Source organism: Hetaerina americana, unplaced genomic scaffold (genome assembly GCF_022747635.1).
Source record: "Hetaerina americana unplaced genomic scaffold, ioHetAmer1.1.p SCAF_5, whole genome shotgun sequence".
NCBI classification, from domain to species: domain Eukaryota; kingdom Metazoa; phylum Arthropoda; class Insecta; order Odonata; family Calopterygidae; genus Hetaerina; species Hetaerina americana.
In genome coordinates, this window is record NW_027287095.1 from 78,246,228 (window position 1) to 78,273,093 (window position 26,866).

At 39.7% G+C, this 26,866-nt stretch overlaps 1 protein-coding gene across 1 annotated transcript in view; it reads right to left on the reverse strand.

The window, feature by feature from the left end:
* LOC139694122 (homeotic protein spalt-major-like) overlaps nucleotides 1-26,574 on the reverse strand; it is a 281,763-nt gene extending 255,189 nt beyond the window's left edge. Inside the window, exon 1 of the mRNA XM_071592552.1 lies at nucleotides 26,034-26,574. Within this exon, the coding sequence (XP_071448653.1) occupies nucleotides 26,034-26,109 (76 nt within the window). The 5' untranslated portion in view covers nucleotides 26,110-26,574. The remainder of the gene's footprint in view (nucleotides 1-26,033) is intronic.
* Nucleotides 26,575-26,866: the final 292 nt, after the last annotated feature.

Consider the following 26,866-nt stretch of genomic DNA (forward strand, 5'->3'; position numbering starts at 1 on the left):
TTGTATGCGTAAATACAGCGGTAAACCGTCTGAAGGCGACGATGAGGCGCGAGGATCCTCCGAAATAAAGCTGCAAAGGGTAGAAAAAAGGGAGAGGCGAGGTAAAAAGGGACCGACGGCTCTTTCCATTGACAAGGCTTACTTTACAAACACTCTGGGGATAGAAGGAGAGCCGGGCATGCTTTCCATAGACGGGGGTTGTCTCCCCCGGGAGGGAACAGTCACAGGAATCCTCGGGGGTTAGCCATTCACAGGTGCCCTAAGAGAGAAAGCAAGGACGTGGAAAAAAGATGGGAAGACGGGGAGGCAATAAACATGGGGAACCATAGCTTGGACAGTCCAAGGAGGTGTGGCGTGGAGAGAAGACCAAAGAATAGACATGTAGAGAAATTTTAGAGAATGGATTGACGGAAGAACACGCGCCGAAAAAAATCTCTAAGAATAAATGAAAAGAACTAAAAATATCAGTTTCTGCGTGGGATTTCACAGCCTTCGCAAACTATTCTCTTTTTACTCATAGGACTTTAAAATTACGATTCAAAATCATGTAAATAGCGTTAGGGGGACCCGCGAACAAGGCAAGTACAAGGCACGGCAGCCATTCTTTGCGCCCATATGAGAATGATATAACTTTTAGCCTATTAAAAATAGCCAGATAAATAATTCCACTAAAAAAGCACAATTGGCAAAAAATATAAGGGTGTTACGGACAAAGATTGGCAAAAAACGAACAATGGCTATCCTTTGTCAGGGCAAGAGGGAAAGCAACTGAAACTGATGCAATAGTGATTTGGTTTCTACACTTTGCATTTTAAGAAATTGTTCCTTGTAGGAAGATTCTCCTCACTGTAGCTATAAGTAGAAAAATGAAAGGGGATAGTACTTTATGTTCATTGAATAATTTGATTAACATATTGCCCTAAAAAGTTTATTTGACAAAGTTGGGATCACTGTTTGTAGCAAAGTTTTAGATGATATATTAAATCACATAAATTATTTCATTGCAGTACAATTATATACGAGCAATGGCAAATGAATTACCAAACATTTTGCGGCATAAATGTAAAATACAATTAAAAGAACTAGTTATTTTTGTATATTAGTATCATCGTCTTCAGAAAGCAAAAAGAGCACACCTAGTTTTATTTTGGCTATGTACAGGTATTCATAGATTAATAATGAAAACATGAATACAATTATCAACTTTAAGGCTGGTTTGATTGGTAATGATACTGTTCACGTGATACTCAGCCCAAACGGCGTGCGAAATGCGGGGTAGGGGAGCCAGATCGTTTCCCTGTGCCACCAATCCCAGGAATTTCTGGTATCCGAAAAATCACACAGATCGAGTAAAGCTGAGGGTGCCCAAAGCTGTCCCCGGGAATCGGACTCGGACCCTCCGTTTAAGTAGCCCAATGCTCTACCCTTGGACCACGTTCCCAGATTGAGAATATTAACGAAAAAAATCACATTTAGAGGGAGCTATTGTTCGTTTTGCGAATTATTACCATTAAAACTGTTTTTCGCCCGCGTGGACATTTCTATTCAAAAGGACGTTTCATCAGTCGTCATGTTTTTAAATAAACTAACTCATTTAATTTTAATGTGGCAATCTACCGTTTCAGATAGGTCGATGAGCAAAGACTGAACAGGCCTGAATTTCTCGGTCTCCCCTGGCAACGCACAACTTGACAACCCAAAGCAGAAGAAACAGTTCTTTAATTCCACATCTTTCTACCTTCATGCCGTTCAATATGCCTTTTTCCTCCCAATATTTCGCTTTCCCGATGGTCTCCACTTAATCACACTCTTCAGCATTCCATCGCCATTTTAAATAATCTGCGAAACACTATTCCCGATCCTGTTAAAATTACCGCTAATATTTAACGCGACAGTTTTTCATCTGATTCTGTTTGCCACAAAATTTTCATTGGTAATTTACTGGGATAGATTTACTTTATTTGTGTAATATATTTCTCATGAAATGAAATAAAAAGCAAAACACAATGAAATATCTCAAAACCATTTTCAGGTCATACATAATCTAGATCAGGCAGCTATGGTGGAATCCTGGAAAGTTGAATACCTTATGCAGTTGTCGTGAGATTGCTCACCTATGCGGATTCAATATGCCAAACGTAAGTAAAATTCATCTGGTTAACTTATAATTTTTATTTCATTAATCGTGTAAACGTTATTGCAGCAATGCCGACTTCCATATTTTTTAGAATTTTTATAAAATTTTTTCGGAATACTAGTTTAGCCATGGGTGTATGGCAAGTCAAGAAAGAAAACAGGCTACATGTACTGGAAATATTGTATTATTGTTTCTAAATTGTTATCACAATAATAAATGTTCATTTTTTTAAATTCATAGCTCTTAATTTTCGCGCTACGACTTCTTGCTCGGATAGCCCGTTACCTGTCCCCAAATTAAATATTCAAAGAGGGAAGAATCGACCGCCTTTTGCTCAGAGTGGGTTTCGCACACTTTAGACTAATGGCGTACCTGGCCACCTGATTGAAGTCTCAAAGCATTCGCGGATCGCGCGAAAAAGGGCACTAAAATCCCTTCCGGGCCTATTCCTTAAGAAATTTCCCTCTCCTCAAAACGCCTCGAGGTAACACACTCCCTTCCCTTTCTTCCTGACTCCTCGAATTTTCCAGTTCCACCCGCAAATCCCCTACCCCAACCAGGCAAGCGTCTGAAGCATGCCCCGGTGCGAATGAAAGGGGGGTCTCGCGTCGACCCGCCCCCCCCCCCCCGAAACCCCACACTCAAGAGCCTGAAAGAGACGGAAGGGGCCTGTGCCTTTGCTCGACATTTGACCTGTGGAGTCATTTCTCCCTTTTTGAGGCGTGAGGCTGTTCTCCACCTTTGTGGCCAGCCCTACCTTTGTCACACACCCCTTCCTGTGACGGCACACGCCCCCATTTGGTACAATACCTCCCACGCCATCCTCTTCCCACTTAAACTTGGAGTATCCTTCGCCCCTCTACTTCTTGCCGACTCTCTTTCCTCATCCGATTCCACTGTTGCCCCGAGGGTTTCCCTCTAAAAGTTCCTGCTATTCCGTGTCCTTCCACTCACGACGTATACCTCGGTTCCCAGGGTGGTGCAACTCATAATCGACCGTAGATAAACGGAAAATCCATAACCACGGTGTATCAAAATCTAATTATGTAATGAACTTACGGATAAGTTATTTGCGAGGTCTTGGAATGAAACGTTTTTACAGTTGAATGTAAGAACAATTGTATAGGATTATTTCTATCCCAAGTCAGATAAGTTATATAGCTATCGTAAATAATTTAAGGCCTTAGTTATTTCTACCTTATTGTAACTCCTAAGAACTACTCCTTTGGATTTTAAGGATTTCTTCACTAATGTCTTGTATTGATGAAAGGACTGGAATTTCCAATCTGTGGTACCTACCCAAATGTTTTACGGTTATCTTTTGAAACTACAAGCTTCACAGTTAATAAGCGCTATGGACATAATAAAACTATAATAATACAAAATTTACAAAATGCATGATGTTCTTTACATCTACTTCAAATATAACACGATATTTTCTATGGATCATTAACATTGCAGGAAGAGATTCATCATAACATATGGCTAATGTAGGGTAAATTCATGGACAATATATTCCATTCGCATACAGCTATTTTATACAGCAATATAGTGCGTATTCCCCATGCATCCGAATTTATCCTCAGACGTTACGAACTAGCTATTATAAAAGCATTCAGATATTTACTGCTGAAGAATAAATCTTCCTCTTCCTCTTCTTTGTAACTCCTTGCCATCAACTATCTACAGAAGTAATTGCCAACTTGAATGTTTGCAAAATTTTGTAGACCCACAGAAACCCACATTAAATTACGACGTTATAGCTTAACATATTAGATCTTCTATAAAATAAAGGAGGTAATTTAATCATGTCTAATAAAAATGTATACACCTATTAAATGCAATAATTTCCACCTATCTGAATTTTCATATTCAAATTTTACCCATAAAAACTGTATATTCGTCGACAACTTACCTAGAATTCAGGTGACAATAGCACTCTTAACCCTTTCTGTGTAAATTATAAGACCCTCGAGACAGCCTTCCTGAAGAATGATGTTTTTGAACTGGATGGTAAAAGCAAAAGTTTCCCGGCAGTTTTTTTCAGAAGTTAAATTTTCCATAAAGAGTACCAGAGAGGTCTAGTTAAGTCTTCATTATGAGGAATATCGCCATTTTAAATAAAAAAGTCACTAAATTTCAGTAGTTCATTTTATTCGTCTTCAGATGCCACAGTTTTAATTTCAATACTGCCTTTCCATTTCTATCAATATGTGTACTTTGCTTCCACGAGATCGCACGTCCATTCACATTATGAAAGGGAAGTTAATTTCAAATATTTGAACAAATAAACCATCGTTGCACTTTATGGAGAGCCCATGGTGATGAAAACTCCGTCGTTCGAAGGGCGAAATAATACGTTTTCCGCGTCCGCCATTGCGGGGTTTAAGTCGACTGGTTGTTGAGCCGCTGGTGAAGAGGAGGTAGGGCGCGCGAGGGCCAAAAACTAGACAGGCAGAGAGAGGGAAGAGGAATGGACGGAAGGATTTTACAAACAGGACCGGCGAGGGAAGGAAGACCGACCGTCGCGGTGTGGGAGGCGGGAAGGAAAAGGGGAGCCGACGGACAGACAGACGCGGCAGACGTATTAGCGTAAAAGAGCCAGCCACTTGTTGAAGCTCGAGTTCCAGTGAGAGAGGACTGCTGGAAAATAGCACATGGGTTGAAAGGGGAGGAAGGGAGATGAAGGGGTGAAAACCGATCAATAAAACGCGTTTTAATGAAATTCCGATTAGCGATTCGCCTCCACTACCAATTTTTAGTGGACAGAAGAGAGTGTTGAGGCGGGGGACAACATATCTACTATTTTCCTTTTAATCCTTTTACTAAATCACTGGGGTAGACTTTGAATAAGCGGTATATGTCCTTTGGAAGTGCTAGAAAAAGTAAGATCTGCTCGGTTCAAATTTCAAAGGGAAGAAGTGACATCGCATTATCACGTGATTTGTTTTTCAATTATTTAAAATACAGGTATGATAGTTCAAGTAATACTTCAATTAATTTTACAAACGCGTATTTTGTTACGAACCAAAATCTCTAATTTTAATCTTAATTTGTACCGTGATGTTTTAGGTTTATTATCTAAGCCTCCTTGTAGCTATAAGCTGTAAAAAGAGATAGTAATTAGCATTTAATACCTTCTTTAAAGCAATCACCCATGCGTAAATTAGAAAATTTTGAAGAAGACGTGATTAAAAAGTGAAAAAAATACAGAAGTACTGATCATGTATTTTTTTTCATTTGTAAATTGCGAAGACAGTCAACTTTTAAGGGGAAAAAATCCGCGGATCTTAACTTGGGTTATTTGGAAATGTTAAAAATATTATTTCAATTGTGCATGCCTAAACTCCTCGTATGACTCTAACTTTGGCATTTAATGATCAATTATGATAAGTAATTAATTGACTTCAATCGGACCTAATTCGGCAATTTTCCGGCCATCGCGCATCATCAATTTTAGTGTTGACCCTTAGCGCCTGAATCCTGAAGGAAAAACTCATCTCTAAACCTTTTTCCACCTCTATAGTAATGGGATTTCAGATTTCAATGCGTTAATTGCCTTTGGCTGAAAAATACCTCGACACACGTAGTTATTAAGTATATACAATTTGCAGAATATAGGAATTTCTTGAGTTAATCGTTTTGTGTCAAAGACTAATCTTCGATCCATTTGAAAGTGTTATCGCGTGCTTATGCTGTGATAACAGGGTAATTAATTCTAAATTTGCATGGCAAAGAGATATAAAGCGAGGAATTGTATTCGAAACACGCTGCTTTTGTGAGACATATGTTTATTTAGATTATTGAAGGGAAAATAACAATCATTCGTTCCATGAAACAAATTGTTTTTCAATTACCTTGTCTTCGATTACAAAACTACATAAGAGTGTGAATGATCAACTTCACTTTTTTTGAGTTCCACTCTTCCTCTTAATTTGCAAAAGCATATTCAAATGAATTGCGAAGAAATAATTAAATTTCAAAATTTAAGGCTTTCTTTGCTATCTCTGAAGATGCATGAGCTTGGCCTGTTTCTAATTGTGTGTAATATGTATTTATTTATGAAGAAGTAAATTGTGTAGAGCACCAGTGGAATATAATCGATATTGTTGTAAAATTTTAGTCGTATTGCGGCACGAAAATCTATTTGGCTCCTCAAAATGTTTCATCAAATTTTTGGTTAATATTTGACCAGTAGAAAATTTCAGCCGCCCTCGTAGCTTGGCAGTTTTCACCATAAATTCTCAATGTTTATTTATCCGACATATTCATTCCGCACTTTCGGCTCCTGCGGTAAATTGAGAGTCGGGGGAGAGAAATGAATTCAATACATATTGAACGATGACCCGAGAAAATGAAGGGCTTTAAGCGTGTGACTTTTCGCGAAAGGCTCCCTGCACGATTCGACAAAAGCCCGAAATTTTGCAGAGTCATACATCTACATCTACATAATACCCCGCAAGCCGCCGCAAGGGCGTGTGGCGGGGGGTGTTAGGTGACCACACGTAAAAAGGAACAAAAAAGCATGCAAAATCAACACATAAATGCAAAACTACCCTGTCATATCTGATGTACTACAATTTGGTGGTGAGAGATCACGAAGGCATATCTTTATACGTTAAAATATACTATATTTATATCGTTTAAGTTTATACTTCACCGGTAAATGAAAGGTTTGAATTTATTGTGCGATGTTGGGGCGAATGGACCCTTTTCTTTAACATTAACAATCATCTGATGACAGTTAATTTGATAATGACCTTTGTGAATGAATTTCAATGAATTTTCGACGGTTGGAAATGATTTCAGATAAAAATGGAGGAAATATCATTTGCTTCATGCTCATTCGAACTGTTTTAATACAGTAAACTTGGTTATGTCCTCAATCGTCGATTTATTGGAAAACAAGTAGCGTCCATCCGTTTTCTTCGCACGGGGCGGCACCAATTACCTGACATGGAGGAGGTCTACCATTTTAACTGCTTTCAGACTACGAACAATCTGATAACAATTCTCCTTGGAGTCTTCCTTCACTGTGATGTGGAAAACAAAAATTAAGGAGTAATTAAAGAAATTCGAAAACAGCTTTTAAGTATGGACCTAACGAAAGGTGGGGAATGGAGCGATGGACAGAGAAAGAGGCATGATGAGAAGTGAGGAACAAGTTAAGATGAGAGGATAAATCCTTTACCAGCACTGGATAAGAAGGACTACTTATCGGAAAATCGACCGAGCAAATTAATACCGTCCCGTAAGCATGCACACGGTCCCTCTTTCCTCTGCTTCAGTTCAGTCGAGGGTATCTTTTAAATCTACTTAGACCCCCATTGGTACAGCAGGTATGGAGATACGAGCATTCTCCCGTCATTACGACTACAAGAAAATGGCTGCCTAGAAGGAAAAGATTGTTGCGATTGTTGATGGGAAATATTTCACTTGTTCAGATCATTTGTTTTTTTACGACATTGCCCATTTTTACCGACAAATGTTTGAAAATATACATGAACTCGTATTCATTATGGAGGGCAAAGTAAATGTCAAAAGATGTTTCTGTGGTAGCTTATTTAAATAACTGTGATTCTATTGTGATGTGCATCTTGATAAAGCTGCCTTGGATCAATCCATAATTTAATTCACAACATAAGGTAAGAAAAAAAATAAAGATTGAATCAGTTGCAGTGTCTTATTAAGGCAATTTGGCATGCATTTATATTTTGTTGATCAGGGAGCATATTTGAAAACCTCAGTATGAGTAAAAATAATAGAAAGGCCCATCACTCATCATATAGAGTATATATTCGCCCTTCCCTGTGACGTCTTAGCATTTCAATTGCTCATTTCCATACGGAAATTAAAAGAAGAGTTAAGTATCGTAAAAGCGATTACCTACTTGCAGGGGACCGATGCTTTCAAATAAAAGGATAAAAGCGCTTCGAGAGAAAGGGGGAAGAGGTCAATTTGAGCGAGGGATTTGGGAAAGGGAGAAGGTTTGCTGAGAAGGGATAAGGGAAAGATTTTTCTCCGGGAGGGGGAGGAGTTCGTTTGGTCGAGGGGGGTTGCGCAATCGGTCTAGGCGTGAAAGAGTGGGGTTAGGAGGCGATTACATCGGCTCAGCGGGCAAAGGTTTAACAAAAGCTAAGTGAGGTGGATATAAGACGCTGCAAAGGTGGGGAGGTGAATTGTGGGAAGGTTGTGGAAGACTAGTAAGGCACAGAAAGAGATATGGTGAGAACACGTTCTCCACGATGAAAATGACGCTTGAGCATGAGATATTTTGGATATTCTGGTAGTAACCGAAAAGATCTTCCAATCTTCGTCAAAAGATGTAAGTTCCAAAAGAGAAGAAAATATAACTGTTATCCATGAGCCAGGTTGATGATTTGGATGTATGCCAGGAGGTTCACTCAAATAATACCAGGTACGAGACACCTCGCGTGATGCTGAACTATAAGCGGGATAAATTTTGTAAGTTGTAAAGAGGAATTCTTTTGCGCACACAACGTGATAAGAAGCAATGTCAAAAAGAGTGCTCATGGAAATCATTGATTCGAGTTGGTCTTTCACCTTAAAGTAGAATGAAACTTTCTTTAAATTATTTCCAATCCCTTTTCTGTTGTTGAGTGTATCTGATTACCCTTTCTGTTCTTGTGGTATGAGTTTGGTTCAGTGCCATTTTTAGTCTTCTTTTTTGGTACAATTTGATTGATGAAATGAAGGTTCATGTTATCAATAACGCATAATACTGCACTTGAACGGTTTTGACAGCTTTCTCATTCAGGCTGAGGAAGCATTAGTATGTCTTTTTCGCATGGCCTCACGGGCTGAGATTGAGGTGCTTGGAAGAGGAATCATTCGAGAGCGAGAGGATGACCGCGTACTTTGGGTTAAGTTTGCCTTTTCTGATACGCGAACTGGGGTGGATCGGTTGAGTGCGACCTTCCCTCCCGTTGCTTAGAAAGGACCAGAGTCCTTTTGGGCGTGGGCCAAAATTAAGAGTGGCCAGAGGAGCGGGTAATGGGAAGGAGGCAGCTGGGTGCGGGGGTGAGATTGGAAGATTTGTGCCTTGGGGCGAGGCAGGCGAAAGAAGTCGCGAGTGAAGGAGGCAAGTTCGAGGGGAGCGTGCGGCCGCGAAAGGGTTCGTGCGCGGAGAGAGCCAGGGTGTCCGCGGCGGCCGGCTCTCACTTCGGTGGACGCGGGAGGCGAACCTCGGGAGTGAGCTCGGAAATGCCCTCGGACTGTATATGTCAAATAATCGGGAATAATCATCGATGCGTTTCTCTCCGGTGCTCCACTGCAACGAAGAACTATCTAATATCATCATAATTAATTTAACTAGATATATAGAATCTTACGGGATTTATGTTCCAGGTGGTAGTACAAAGTTTATTTCGTTAGTAATTTAATGATTAATGAGCTAATACATGCAATTCACAATGGGATATTGATTAGTGTATTGTTTGATACTATCGTATGGACTCCGTAAAGCGATTAATTTTCCTTGTTAACCATCAGGGATTATCACCTGAATGGTAATTTTACGGCGTTTGAGATTTCGTTCTTTTCAAATTTACCATTACCTAGGGAGGTATAACTCAATATTAATGGCTCATTTTGTCCCATCTCTGGAATGCAGGGGAGGTTTCAACGATCACACCCCCCTTGGAATCTTTCCATGCTTAAGCGTTCCGAGGGCGCGGCATGCTGTCAACTGAAAAGTCTTATTCTATTGTAAACATTGATATGATTAACAATAACTAAGCGACATAGAAATGTCATTCATTTCATCAAATCTCAAGTCAGTATTAAAATTTATATTAATCTTTCTCGTGGGTTCATTGACGCTAATTGTCTGCGCTCGAGAGGTTTCTAGTTTCCTACCCTCCCCGGCAGCGATCATTAAGCTTCTTTAACATGAGGTATATTAACTCATGGAAATTGCCACCAAAATAAAAATAAAATTTGAGAGAAAGAACGGCGAGATATGAACCCATCATCCTCATTCAAGCGTAGCGCTCATTCCATACATTCATAGGTAAATGTGGTGTTGCCATGACTATTACATCTATTGTGCCAACTCATGTGCTCAACGTGAACTGTAAAAAAAGACAGTTGGTATATTACATAGTTCAATTAAGAATTGGAGGAATGAGCCCGCATAAATTCAATTAGGGAACAATTTTCAGCTGTGAAAGAATTTTGGCGTCTGAATTCTATCGGCGAGGACTTGTACCAGGGAGACCTATGAACTAGTATTTTAAATGGAAAAGTGCAAATTGCCTAAAAATGCTCTGCTGTACCAATAAAGGGAAAATTAATATTATGATAGGTTTCTCATTCAGTATAAGGTTTTGCCACTTTATGGACTTATTTCACAGTAAAGAATTTTTCCATTACACTATAACTATATTATTACGTTATGAACACAGTGAATACATGTAAAGAGAAAATCGCTCGGAGGCTAACATGCTAATTTTCAGGCCAATAAAAACGGAGACATTTCGAAAGTGCAAGAGTTCCTCATTGATTCATGAGGCGATTATCACTTATTTCAGGAAAGTAGCCAAGTATTCACGTGACGTCTTATCGCATCGAAATTCTCGCCCAGTTGGTGAATTTTACCGAGGAATATAAATTTAGTAAAGGATGCCAGAGACACGGACCTAATATTAATTTCACATTTTCATAACAAAAGGTAGGTAGGAGGTGCACCACATAGTAGGTAAATGTTACTGAAAATGGAGAATGCTACGTTGACAAATTGAAATCGGAAGAGGTAGTCACTAAGGATGGAGTAAGTATTATTAGTTATATTCTTGAAACTTAATGGGTTTCCCATCTTTCCTTTCGGGAAGATGAGAACTATTTGAATCACTTCCTATAGAGGCTGATCGAATTTTCTCACGGCCTAACTTTTTAACTTGATCACTTTCAAACTTTTTCTATCCTCAAAAATGTCTATGTATCTCTCTGCTCTTGAAGCTCAGGCATGGTCAAATGAACATTTTATTTAATAAAATGGAGAAGGAAACTTCTATTAAAGACTTAGTCCCTCAGAATTGGTGCACTTAAGAATTTATATCGATTTGTAGATATATGATAGCAGTCGCGTGTTTAAATTCATGGCTGAGATTGCAGATATCATTACGATCCTACTCGAACTGTAGAAAACTGAAAGATATTCACACCAACGCTGTATATAATGTAAAACTTGATCGAACTTGCCGAAACGTGATTAATATTACCATAGAGCGTACGTCTAATTTTTCCCGTATTTATTTGATTTTTAGGCTTTTCCCAGAGTCTCTACAAACAAATTTAAAAACGCTTAAATGTCGCCGATATCTACTAGTTCCAGTGATGGGTAATGGAGTACGTTTTTGTCCCCGATTGCGAAATTATTTTGAAAGCCGTGCGGTAATCGCCAATTACTCCAAAGGAAAGGCCGCACATATGCTTGATCGGTACTAAAAGTACGATTTCCGATGGACACCACGCAACAAAATCGATTCTATATATGCTTCGTAAGATAATAAAACTTATGTTGCATTATTGAATTCCTATTTCGTTACTGACACGAAGAAAAGCCGGCTGCAATAGTGTGGGTATTGTGTAAAGTTAGGTAATAAGGCTTCGAATGTCCTAATATCAGATTGCACAATCGTCGGGAACTTTTTAAGCGTAAGCACCCGTTATGAACGCCATTGTCTTGCTAAATTTCCTCGTGGCTTCTCCTCCCTCAATGCACCTTATCTATTTTCTCACCCTCACCTACCAGTCTTTTTTATGCGTCAAAAACCCCCGACAGCCCCTCAATATCCTACTACCTCTCAGTACTTCTCCCAAATAATGAATTTGTCAATTTGTGTCTCCCCCACAGCCACGCCTTGGTTACCATGGTGAAGCAAACACTTCTTCGCCATTCTTATCTATCCAATTTATTATATCCATTCCCACATTTCAGAAGAATGCTAGCCGAACAAATACAAAATATTATCGATATCTCTGTATTCTTGAAATATGTTCTACCGTGACACTGCTGATAAATCTTTGAAATGCGACAAAATAAATTATTTGTAACATTTCGGAACCAATATAAAGGTTTTTAGCTTCCTAAACTATTTCTTTTTTAGCAATCAGGCTCCTGGGATTCCGGGAACTCCAATCCTCTGTTTCGTGTGGATTTATCTTGTTCATGGAACGATTTGGTCTCTCTTCATATTTTCTCCCTCGTCGATCTAATGTAAAGAAGATAAGATTTTAGAAGGCGCCAGGAAGAAGATGAAGAATGTTCGAAAATTCTTCTTGTCTTGGATACTGAACAATAATGCATTCCTATTGCGAGAAAAAATTGTCTCCATCACTTGAATGAGGACAGGGTGAAACTCCCTCGGGTGATTACTCAGTAGGCCTGCATTACCTACGGGGATAAATACTTCTACCTCATATCACCAATTTCATGACACATAGGACGCTTATGCGAGACGCAAAACTTAATGGAAAACATTATTTTCAAAACTTCGGATTTTGTACTTTTGCAATTTAACAGAATTTCTCCCAACTCCCTTTAGTAAATCAGACATGATCTACGATTTACCTCGCATTAGCACCCTGTTGATGATGCTGATGTTTCGCATACTCTACGGCAGGCGTCCTCAGGCCACAATGAAGTCAGGCTGAAGGCGGTTATCTTCAGCCTGAGGACATCCGCAGTAGTTTTCCCACCGGGATAGCTTGATTGGCTGACTATTTGTGATATTTGAATGCTTTAGAGAGTCCTGTAGTAGCTTACCCTTCCATGAAATTACTAGCCATTACTCTTTCTATTCTCTTATCGCCTTAAAAAGCTTGGCGATGCAATATAACAGCAGAAAATTTGTAGTCATAAAATAACCTTTTAGAAAGAGATATGTGGTACTTTAAGCACAGAATAGGCGCTTCGTGCTTATGAACTTAAATATTACTCGGATTTGATCACATCTCCGTTTATTTTGAAGAAATTGGCATCTTTTATCAAATAAAGGCGAGATGAAAATGGATGGTTAGGTGCGTGAAGGAATGTAGGCGTTAAATATATGTATTAATTAATGTTAAGGATAGAGGAGAAAATACGTTAACATTTTAAGTACAGAATGTTGCAGTAGCTAGCGCATTTAAAAGTATTTCTGTATAGAACATTAATTTCTATAAATTAAGTCAGCATATTATTTAATCCATAAGTACTTTACTTTTCTTTGCTAATGCAATGTGTCAAAAAATACATCTAAAACACCATCTAATTCTCAAGATTTTCGAGGTTTTCAATGCTAAAGCATTTCCATTAGTCCGATAATATGTCTGCGGTCCATCGCTTTATTCTTGACGAAAACAATAACTCATCGATACAGATCATACTCATAATCCTCCTCGTAGAGCTGAGCTGAGCAACCCTTCAGCCGAATTATAGCCGCACTCTCCAGAGTCCACACAAATTGCCCGACCCTTTTTACTAACCCTTCCTCTGTCCTTAACGCTTATCCTTTAAAGTAATCCTGAAACTCGCTTAACCGACAAGAGTCCGTCGAAATAACAATATAAAACAAAATAAACTCGGGGAGGAGAGAGAGAGAAAGAGCAGGAGTCCCGAGCGCAGGCAATTTCCCGTCGGGGGCGTGCCCTCCACCTCGTCCCCTCTTCTCCCCCCAAACTGTTAATGCGGATTTAATCGTCGATGCCGCTCGGGTGCTCCGGAGGAAGTGTGCCCGTAACGACCTCCACCTCTCACATTAGGCACCTTCGGGAGGGCGCTCCGCCCCCGTTTAAGCGTCCGAAAGTCACTCGCGCCACTTACGCTCGTGCGACTCGCGCGGCCATCGTCGTTTCGCCATTGGGGGACTAAAAGATGTATCGGGAGCAAAGGCGGCTGCAGCAAGCGGGCGGCAGGAGGAGGCTAGCGGACGGGCAAGGCGGCAGTCGGCGGGTAGGGCTGGTCCGTGAGCAGGGAAATCTCCTCGAGGAGTTAAAAGGTATTTCCGGAGGGAGGGAGAGGAGTCGGGGATTGAAGTTTTTTTTTTAAACTTTCTGTGACGAGGAGTAGAGGATCTGGGTGTTTGGGAAGGGTGAAGTGGAATGGTTTTAGGGTGGGTTAAAAGGTGTGTTGGCTAAGAGACGCGGGGTTTCCCGTAGGAGTGGGCTTAAAGATTTGCCTCAAACGGACGACACGCCTTCTCTGGGGGACCATACTACTGTGCTCGAACTCCGCCCAGCCCTAGTCCTCTTCCCCCCCCCTCTCCGCGACCCCCCCCCCCCCCGATTCCGAGTATTTCTCCTTCTTCTCTCTATCGTCCCTCCGCTCCCCTCCAGGTCGCATATCCTACACCATTTCCCCCCCTTCATACCAACTCCGAACCATTAACCAGTCTCTCTTACCCACCCTCCCCTCGAGCTGATCCTCTTTCAACCGGTAAAGGGCGAGTTTATCGCTGAGGTGATGCGCACAGAAATCCCTCAGCCCCACCCTTTTCTCCAACTCTCTTCATCCAGTATTGTCCGCTTTTCCACTTCTCTTTCTTTCCGTAAAAAAAGGTAGCCCTCCTTTCTCCAACTCATACCCTCGTTCCTCTCTTCCCGCTCAACCCGAGAGCAGTCTACCACCAACTACCACCACCGATTCCCCACTACGCCCACAGCATTAACATCGGTGGCCTTACTTCCCAACTCCCGACCTCTCTTTCACTTCCTTCTTAAACCCGTCGGATGAAGACGCCGATCCTTACCCTCTCATTTCCAAAGTGTTTCGGAATCCCCTTTACTACTTCCTAGAACATCCTACCTCGGCGCCATCAGCCAGCCCTCCGTCGAAAATTCCACCGCTTCCCTTCTTCATTTTCCCTTCTATCTCTTGGGGAGAGCGTAGTGTTAGTGGTGGTGGCGAGCAGCAGTGAGCGAGCGAGTGGAAACGTTCCCCAAAGCGATCGAGAGGCGGAAGGAGTAGATGAGAGAGAAAGAGAGAGAGAGATTTGTCTCAGAATCAACTCCTATTCACTTCCAACATGTCTTTCTTTTGTTTCTTTTTGTCTTTTCGTTGTGGGTGGCCATATTCCGGTCGAATTGCTCTCTCCTTTACTTTTATTTCTTTTAAAAATGTTCTAACGGAAAATTGTTAGTAGATGGAGGATTTTTTCCCCGGTTTTCGGCCCTATTTGAAGTCACTATACACGGAGAGTTACCCTGGACGAAGTGACAATGGTATTGTACGTTCTAACAATCCATTTTATCTTATGACATTAAGAAAATGGATGCATTACCAAATCTCATATAATTTTATATTAATATCTATGGCATATAAAATAAAAATGACATTTTATCGCGCCGAAAAACCAGGCCTGCCTCTTTTCATCGCGCCTAGCGTCCTAACGTTGAAATGAGAAAATAATTTAATGTGTAATGCGATTGTTTTTACGTTAAAAATACTCTTTAACAATCATCGAGGTCCCAAAACAGCGTTACAATATTCCAACTGTATTCCTTGAAATTAAAAGTGATTATCAGTTCCACTAACAGAGCATCTAAAATAGTAATCATAGGATATCATTGCCAGTTGTTAGCGGTTTTTAATGCTTGGTCCTTCGTGGCTTAGTACCTTTCTCTTGGTTCTTGAACTTTTCCAACATTCTTGGAAATTCGCAAACAAAAACACATTCTAATGTATCATGCAGGGAAAAACTGTACCGGCAGAATGCGCGATTTGATTTGTTGACTGCGTCTTATATATCCAACTCCATATTTACGTTTTTAACATCAACTTCCGAAAAGACATAATGAGGTAACGAGTGGCATGCTGCTTCAACTTCTCACTCAACCACATTGATTGGATGCCAACTCCTGATGGAGAATATGGATCATGGTACAATTATAACATAGCTGGCATTGTTCTAGCTATGAATATAAAAAATACAATAACCTGACAACCTAGTCATCTTGTTTATCACTACGTAATTATATATTTTCGGGGCAGAACCAAGGAGACTCTTTCATATTTTAACTCTCAGAGAGACCTTTGAGGTAATCAGTTCAAAATATACCAGCATAGGTTTTGTTAGTAGAGGTTTTTCGAAAGTGCGTGATGTGCTTCCACAGACTTAAAAAAATAGACTCGGCAATTGTAAATAACATAGAGCCTTTCAAAATTCAAAACGTTTGACTCGTTCAAAGTGAAGGACCTTAAAGAAAAAAGGAATTCGTCACAAAAACTACGCTCTTCCTCAAAGAGTAAATTAATGCCTTTATCAAATATATCTCAATCGTCTTTCATCACTCTATTACTGCGATTACTTGAGACCATAATTGCCCACATATCGTATCCGCGTCTTTGTTAATGCCTATCTGCTAATCATTTATCATAGCTTGGCTTTTTTGATGCGAAATACAGGTACATATGTGTAGCGTATTTGAGTTTCAATTTTTCTTAGTGTTTAAGTTGTAATGCAAGAAAAAGAAAAAGATAACAATAACTACTCATTCTACCTCCATTCGTGCAATAAGAGTTACGAGGCTTTGGCGGTTAAATATTAAAATGTTCTCCACCCACGCCTTACAATTTTTACGTTATCCAGCATTTCCATGTGTCATCTGCAACATAAAAATAACAGTAATTCCAAATAAATTATTCGAATTGATCCCAATAGCAAAAATGGACCCACGAATGCGTTGCGTATTTAATGCCTCAAAGCCTTAAGCATAAGTTTAGCTTAGAGGAGAATAAAAGAAATGGAAAACAGGAAAAATTATTAAATGGGAAAGATATTTTATTTTTCGTGAAATCAAGTAGTGAGCGATTATGTGGCATATAGGAATCGCGACGAGATTTTCGTTCAATTGACCTTTCAAGGGAGTAAAGGAAGGGTTGATGTCGTGATATAAACATTTAACTAAACTAATTACTTGAAAAATCATGAAACCCTAACTTAATATTCATAATGCTACCCACGGCATGTAATTTTCAGCACATACATAAATTACATATAACACATCTCGAGTTCCTCTAGGGACTCTGTTTCCGGGTTAAATGAATTTTTCCCAATAAGGAAGCTTTTGGATTTTTTCTTTAATTCGATCCTACCGATGTGATTAGACGCAAGTATTTTCTCTAATGTAAAGAATTGACATTCCTTAGATTGACTGTGTCCGATTTTTTTCAATTAGAGCACAGACCATGAAGGACCACTGAGATAAGATCTGTGTCCCCTTAAATGGAGTTCATTACCTGCTCTCATTCTCCCTCGTTACGAGTGTAAAATCTCTCTTATGCGTCTTAATAAAATATCTATTTTTCCAAATCCCTAATTAACTAACTACTCGTACGTTGCAAGAAGGGTGACTACAACTTATGAAATGTGACATGCTCGGCTGTGCTAAATTTAAGAGTGAAGGGTAATGAGAATTGATGCACTCGTATCTAGCATCTCATGTCCACGATAGATACAAGTTATAACTGTTAACAAGTGGAAGACTTCATCTTCATTGCTTCAATGCATTTACTTTTTACCGGGAATGGAAAATCAATTGTCTAAGTACGTGAAAATGCGAGGAAGTCTAAGATGTTGAATGAAGATGAAAATTATTTTCATCCTCCAAAATAATTGTCTGATTTTTATCGGATTTCTGTTCCTACGAATTTGTGAAAAATTCGTTTGTCGCTAATTATATCCTCTTCTATGAGTGACCGAAATAATATTTGACTCACACTGATTCATCCACAATCCATCATGTTACTCTGGACCGAATTAAAATTCGGCCTGTAACATAAACGCTACCAAATTTCCAAAGCAATATTGAACTTTCAGCGTTTGCTGTAAGTTGGCGAAATATATCATCAGCGAGAGCGATCCAAAAATTGTGGTCTCGAAAGCCTTTAAGGACTGACCCCTAGGCGCACTGCCTGCTCTCCGTCCAAACCCTTCGCTATTCCCCGACGCCCTCCTCCTTTCATTACATCCACTAAAGAGGAATTGTTTTACAGGATGCGCGCATAATATCAGAGGGATGGAGCGAGAGGTCCAAGCATCCAATTTTACGGTAGCAAGTGGAGTGGGGCGTGGGGAAGGGTGATCGGAAGAGTCGGAGGAGAGGGAAGGGTGAATGGTGTTGGATTTGTGTACGTGAGGGAAGCGTGGAGAAGGGAAAATTCTGCCGGCACAGCTGCCTCCCGCATCTCGAGATTTTTTGATGTGAGAATTAAAGAGAGATTTCGAGAGATAGAGTGTGAGGGGAGAGTTAGCTGAACGGATGCAAAGGGAATTGGTGGTGAGGATGAGGCGTCAGGGAGGAATCGCTAGACGAAGGTGGTAAGAGGAAGGGGGGGGGGGGGCGAAAGAATGGGGAAGTTTGGGAAGGAAACGCTGAGTGTTAATGGATCGAGTTTGTTTTTGATCGGAATCGAAGGGGTTGTAGGTAAGTACTGTTCAGTCACGCGTGCATGTGTGTGTGTGCTGCGGGAAGGATAATGCTTGGCACAAAATTGGACAAAATTGAATGGTGGCGTGCTGGGTTCAAAACGAGGGATTTCGGGTTCTCCGACCCGGTCGGTCACGCACTCATCTAGGTTTTGCAACTTCCGGCGTTCGGAATAATGAGCTCCGTCACAGGAAGGTTTGTTTTCCTAATTGGAAGTAATCAAGCTTTGGTAGGGGTGCACACTTAAAATTTTCCGTTGATGCTTGAAAATTTGGACGAATATGCGGCCGTCAAAATTAATTATTCCATTTGAAATCGTCATCGTGCGACGGAGCTTTGGGAACTCAAAGAGCTGAAAGTAATTCGACGCATAATACATCGCAAGTAATTATCTTAAACTAGTCATCAGTTGAGAGAGGATGGAGACGAAAAGTAAAGCAACCGTGAAAAGAGAAATCTAAGCAGATTTCGAAACATTAAATTCCTTCTCTATAAATAAATGGTACATGCTGTACGTTTCAGTATCATTAATTCATTAATACATTTAATTAAGTCTGCATTATAGAAAAGGGCTAACATTCGAATTATGTAATGAAAAATAGTTTTGACATATGATCGTTAATTTTATTTTGATATTAAGAGTAATATTTAACTTTTGCAAAGTTAACGAGTTAAACTTTTTTAAACAACAATGGATTTTCCTTTTTTTATCATCGTTATATTGTAAAATATTATGTAATTTTTAAAATAAATTTCATATCCTTATGAGAATTTATTACTTTTAACTTAACGCTTTGTAGTGTTGAAGGAGAACACTTGCGCGTATAGTAACTACGCCGGAGCCTATGTTTGTCCTCTCGCGAAGGCACTTACCGCTTTTAGATTGACGTTTTTAATGTAATTGGGTTAACATAAAACCCCGCCGTTTAGGGTTATGAAAAGGTTTACAACACAAAAACTTAATTCTGGACTACAAAGGTTTCGTTTTAATGCCGCATATATTTGTTTTCTCACCACACGTGATGAGTACTCTTTGGTTATCATGTTCATCCCAATTTTAATTAACAGTATGATTATATTTTAGAAGACTCAATTTGAATGTCGTATTCTTCTTACACTCTATCCTCGTGTCTACTAAACTACAACAGTGACAACGTTAGGCGAAATATTTTACTGACGCGCCCCTTGCTCATCATCCAAATTCTATTATTTATTGTTCACGGGTCTTCTTGGCTTATTTTACTAATTTAAAAGTAGATTCTTCAAGACTAACCCACCAGACTAATTGCGGTTTAAGATTCGAATAAAATTACGCTTTCTATTACGACTACGAAATGGGCTGGTGTGTAGTTACGAAGCAACTCCAAAGAAATTCCTCAAAATCGCATTCATAACCACTGAATAAATATTTTGTATTTGTTTCCAATTGCTGTAATAACGAATATTGGGGAAATAAGTAAAAAAGAATTCATTATTTGAGAGGATTAAAAGTTGTAACTTTATTTCGAAGTCCGCAGAACCTAGTAGCTTTATTTCTGTATGGAACTGAGTGATTCAGAAACCGCTTTTCGGATATCATTCTTGATTAGGATCGTTTAGAGAACGAATCAGATAAATAAAGTAATCAGCCTCGCGTTCTCTCGAATTTGCTCAACCAAAATCCAAGAAATATCGAGAGATAATTCTTGAGTAGCAATTTCATGAGTCATTAAATCAAGAAAAACTCTTCTACGATACTCTAGTATGTTGAATTGTACATTTAATTTCTATATTTTAGCAGTTATTATTACATTGATTCGAGATGATATAAATAAATGCTGCCATTTAAAACATACGTGCATTAGTATTTCGGATTTTAAAAATCTTATTCTCCTGCAGTAGTTTGTGTGTTTTTCACATATGGCCCTAAAGAAGTAAGATTGAGATTCTGCATATCGGCATCATTAAGAAATACTGATTTTTATTGGGACTTTTCAGGTTTTTAGACTTAGCCTATTATGGCAAAGGATATATATTATGAGCTCAGGAAAAAAGAGGGAGTTAGATGTCTTTTTTTACAGGCAAAATATGTTCTAGCTTTTTACCACAAAGGAAATTCAGGAACAGCCTCGCAAATATGAGATTCTTTTGTATTAGTCATTGCCCCAATTCATTATAGTTCTTATGTGTGCTCCGAACTCTAACGTCATCATATATTATAAATCAAAAGTGAAAAATCCGCACATAAAGAATTCAATTTAATGAAGCTTCTGTTGGTGAGAATTTTGTTCAATGGCATGTGATTCAAGAAGAATAAACAGTACTATCAAATACGTATGCCAAAAAAATTTTCCACCGAATATTTGTGCGTAGGTAGCAATCAAACTTAGATGGAAACAATAGCCAGCCACAGAATAATTTGACCAAGAGACGACTTTGACGCCTAGTTTCTACGACACTTATCGTATCTTATACATTGCGTGGCAAGTGTTGATATGTCAGGTCATGAGACTCACCGGGAGTATCTCCGTTACTCCGTAATAGCACACATTATATTGCTCCTGCTTGATAAAAATCTGTTCTCTGTTGAGAGGAAATAAAGTATTATATTATGAAACCAATTTTATTCGCTCACTGCAGCGATACACTATTTGTTTCATTGTTTCTAAGCTGACCACGCAACGATCATTATCCAATTCTCTTTTCTTGGGATTTTGCTATGTTCAACCTCTGGAAGCTTTTAGTGGTAAAAGAAAGAATTAAATTGCTAAATATTGCTGATTATGACTCTTGATCGAATATAATGAATACCTAACCATTACATTTAGGATGAAATGAGTGTTTCAATCACTTAGAAGTACGTGAGTTAACACATTTTTAGAAGATGTGTAACACTGAATCGTCAGTTTAATACACTCATAAAAGTGAAGAATTCATCAGGCAAATCAAGTAATGACCACTCAGTGATAAAATAATATTTTTTTTGTTTGATGTCCAAAATACGGGTAAGAAATACGAAGTTTTTACGAATAAGCCACATTTTTAGAACAAAAATATAAAATAAAACGTTAATAAGAGAGATAAACGGCATTGATTCAATATATTAAGCAGACGAATAGAATCCCAAAAACATAGGAGGGTAACTGAAAGTTCAAATATGATCGAATTAAATCTTATTAAGTAGAACAATATCGCTAGAATATTTCTAATCAACGACAAACCACGTGAAACAAAACATCATATATTCGAATGGCAATAATTTTGGAAAAGATTAAATGGAGAACTAACATATTATGGGAGACGACTGCTCTGCGGTACTGTCACATGCGGCAGAATTTACACAAATAGCACAGTTCACAAACTCTAGTATCAACTAATATCTTTCTATTAAGCATTGCAAAATACTTTGCGCAGTCCTGGTTAGCAGGGACATCGAGAAGTGGCTGCTTAAGTCCAACGCGGGTGTCGAAATTAATGAACGTCACAATTCCCGGCAAAAATTTTTCAGCAGCCCGCTACAGAAAGGAGTCGGGGGAGGGGAGGACAGAGCCGCCGGGTAATAGGGAAGAGGGGGATTCCCCGAAGAGTCGGAAAAGAAGCCGGCCGCTGAGGCCGGCGTCCTCGGCCAGGCGGCCGCCGCCGGTCGGCTATTGCTCGGTCGGCTCGGGTGCCATTCTCGTTGGAACGGGCGAGTGACCGGCTCCAGAGATCCCGCCGGGTCGTCCATCGGCACTCCCGTCCACCCTCGGGTGTGGCTGCGGGAAGGTGTCCCCATGCATTCTCATGCACGCGGGTACCTACTCCGCGAGTGCATAATCACGCACATACGTACACGCGTGCAAATACTTCACCTCTCCAGCAGCCTGCTTAGGTCCCACCTCTATCGCGGCTGGAAAAAAGGGGGCGGGACCTCGGGAGTGAAGGAGATTGAAATGGAGTCGGTGGTGGGGCGGTGGGGGCAGGGAGGGGTCTCTCTATTGTGAACAGATAGCGAGGGGGTGGGGCGGTCGTCAGGCGCGAAATCTCCCCTCCTTTTCTCGTCTACGACAATCTTCTTTACGTAGTGAGGGGAACGCGAAGAACTGAACATTTTCCGTTCCTACAAAAGGGTGTGGAATTGGCGACGATTAAAAAGTAAATATCTTTTTTTTTGTTATTCGAGAACTGTCTCGCCATATGCACTCAACACCGCAGGCGTCAGTTCGTCTCTACGTCCCAGGTTAACGTAATCGTTCCATAGGGCCCACGGAGAGGCTGTGATATTCGTAAGATTAATGAAGATAATTACGTAAGCAGAGGGCAATAACTTTGTCCAACATGCTTCGTATTTTTTTGTAATACAGGAACGTTTTGTATACTGCGTAGTCTCTTGAATATGCTGCGAGTGCCGATTCCATTCGGAGACAATTCGGTGAATTTCACTAAGCTGATTCCCTGATCAAATCCCAGTCTTCCCTATTTATTTTACTAGGAAGTGGAGGCAAGGATTCGCGTGAAAAGGATATAATCAGTATTACAATATGTACGCATTAAAAGTAAACGATATCGAATTAGGATAACGAAAGCACAACTCATAACTACCATCTAAATGTTTTCTCTAAACCACTTTGAATAAGGCTACCAATAATTTTTTATTCCTTGTTAATGTTGATATTTTAATGTACTTCAGATGAGCCATACTTTTGACCATTTATACTTAGAAGATTAAGTAACGAATTCAATTTCGACTCAGTAATTCGAAGATAATTTCTATATTATTTTTCAATATTCTTATTTTGGTAGGTAATCTACCGGTTAAGGTAGCTTTTGGACGGACACTATCTACCAAACGCTTCAGCCACAATTCTCTTCTCTTCTGATAAAATAAATTATATTTTCCATAATATTCTATATATAATTTCCATAATATATTTTTTGCATATGTATATTTAAACTAAAAAGGAAACTCATTAATGTTTATCCTGCGATAAACAAGGTGACTTGAGTTTTTACGCATGTGATAGTTAGTATCGATTTGATGATTATGTTATGACTGACACGAAGTCTTCGGTTCCCAGAGTTCAACAAAGTACGCAATTTCTTGACTACATAAATCTTCGTTTCCTAAGTTGCTGAGTTCATGTGACACGAGTGACGCTTAGCATAACCTAACGAATTAGGATCAACTTATCAACAAAATTTTCAGGTTATTAGTCTAACAGTCAGAAAAATGTATAGAAAATCAATTTTTCCAGCAGGTACTTTTAATACTTGGCTTTGGAATAAGATTTATGCACACCTACTCCAAAATTAGACACTATTTTCGCATAGATGAATATTATGTCCCCGAGTAATATTTACAAATGTGCTTCCTGAATAAGATAAAAGCTTAATCTGCTACCGAATATAAAGACGCTAGTCGAGTTTCCTGCAACTTATGTTTTTACTAATTATATTTACTCAATTATTGCCACCAGCGATTTTTCTGCATTAGTATTACAAAAAAATTATACCGCTCCAGAGCATTCTCTCAATAAATTACAACATTGTTGCAAAATAATTTATTTAACGTGGTACTTCTGGTAAAATGAATAGAGCTACATATTATTCCGATATTGGCGTCAATATCACTCGTTTGCCTGACATTAGAGTGTTCTTTTAAATTGAGATTTCTCAAAGGAGGAGAGAGACATCTCTTACTTTACCATAAGGCTTATAAACATTTAAAAAATATATTTAATGGACGTTATGCCCTTACTCAGAAGGACAGGTGTATTTATTCTTCTGAACAGTGATACTTATTTGATGTATTGTAGGAGTGCAAAGAATATTTAGTTTCTTCTTTTTTTTAATGTCGAATTTATTTTCTTAAAATAAACTGGTTTGGATGCTATGAACAATTCTTGGAAATACAGGTTTAGTTTACAAAACTCATGTGAACGCTCGTAGACTGCCTTCGGGAAAACAACTAATCGGTCAGAATCAATTGAGTTTATTCTGTCACTAGAAAATATTGATTAAGAATCAGTAAAGTTCAATACCACAGTTATGTATTTACCACAAGTCGAAGAAAATGCACCTAAGTGGCATAATATTAATATTGTTCATAGCAGACTACGGGGATATCTCAATGCTTCATTGAGTTCAATTCGGCATTGAGGTGGGCATGACAACATTTCTGAATGTTAAGCCAACCCAACCGTCAGATTTAATGTCGACGTTTACGCCGGATATATTTGCAGGATTTTCCGAAGGCCTTCAAGAAAGTAAACATAATGGTAGTTGATTTTCAAGAGATGAAAACTCAAAACATCTCACTCGAAGATAAAGACTCACGACCGGGAAATGTAAAATTGTACGTCATAACCGGGTTTAAGGAATTCCTCAATAATCACATATATTTCTGCAAATAATGTTTGAAGAGTCAATGACCGATGTCGGAAATGGCATCATGGGAAATGTATTCACATCATTAAGGGAAGATAGATACTCATACTCCGGGAACAACGATAACGCGAACCCAAATTCTTATCTCATATTGTGTATTATACGATGCGTTCCAAGTCAAATAAGGGGCCTGCATATATTTGATTTCAATCGACAATCTTAAGCTATTGAGCAATAGTTGTATGGTCAAAAGCTAATTTTCTGCTGTCGAAGTCGCTTTTGGAATGTACTTAGACTATTGAGACACTCAGGTCATTAAATGAAAACTTATAGGCGCTTGGCTTATATAAATGACTGCATAAATATGAAGAGAAATGAATATTGCGAATAAGGGTAACGGTAAAGGAGCATGTCAAACCAACAGTATACTTTTCACACGCATGTAGGCAATGACACCTAATATACATGCATGGCTAACATATCTACGTTTTTTCGATGTTTCATAACCATTCATACCGCAGTTTTCATTTTTATGTAACATGAAGTTATTCGATATTCAAAATTGGAATTTAGTTTTTTAGGCAATGGATGTAATTTTTCGTATGACACGGCTAGTCAGTTAAAACTCTATCATCGTGGTCGTTGACGAAGTGATACCAATACTCCGGTACTGAAAAATTGGCCGTGCGAAAACCAAATGCGTATTTACAGTAGATTAAGGTTACAAAATCCTCCTTAGATTTCAAAGTGACGACTACTTTACCAACTTCAAGACAGAGAGTGTATTTGGGAACTCGAAGCAAGGCAAGTCAACCATTAACAAATTGGCTAAATGGGAGCTAAAAGACGTGAAATTACTACAATCTATTCACCGTAGATTTCCTTGACCACAAGCCGCCAAGTACCACCACGGCTATGGCCTGACTCCGCGGGAGCCGGAACCATCGACCGGCCGATTACGGCGAGGCAATTGCCGGGCCTACCCAGCACTGCCGCCGGTCGTCTTAATTCTTCCGCCCGGTGAAGATTAAAGGCATGTACGAAGTAACATATTACCGAAGGGGTTGCACATAATGTCACATTAGAATAGGCTAAATAAACATAATGAGAGTGCACTCACCGTTTCGGGGCGATGCAGGGAAACCGTCTCCAGTCTCCAGGACCCTAATGGGCCGCGCCTGCTTCCGTCGTGACATCTTCTATCGTCTCTCTCCCCCCCTCTCTTTTGATTCACACCTCACAACAGAAGAACAGATCGGAAATAGGTTGCCTACCCAATTTCGCTCTTTCTGCGGAGAATACTTCTTTCTTATCCTCCCCTTTTTTTCCTTTCCGATATGATGAGGTCTTAAGTTGTGAGAGTGTGAAGATACGTTTCGTCACATGGAGAAGTAGGCTTCTTGTTGAGACAAACAGTATTCTTCCACCTCTCTCTAGCCCCTTTCTTTTCTCCCTTTAGAAGCGTGTCCGTGTGCTTGTGTGGATATGTGTGTATGTGTGTGTATCGTTCGGGTCTCCTGAACACTGCACCGTTCCTAATGTCTTGCAGTGTTTCTCCTCAACTATTAATTCATTTTCCGCGCGTGCACCGTATCTTTCGGGACAGGGGAATTATTAGGTAATGGATTTTGCACCAGTCCCCCCCCTCCACTTCAGGGCCGGCGTTTTCTTCGGCCCCCCCACCCGCCTCCCACTCACTCGTCCCGCTGTTATCACTGAGCGGTAGTCACCGTTGATCGACTCGTAATCACAATCCCTTTGGACACTCGCCCCCCACCCCCACCCGGGTCGCGGGTCCACCATACCACTCCCGCATGTCCTAGGTCCTCGTCTTGCGTGCGGACTTAGTTTCCGTAGGAATCCGCGTCGCGAAGAAATTCACCACACACGCCCCAAACAACTTTCAATCCTTTCGATCCATCTCCACCATTCACTTCTCGAAACCGTCCCGGC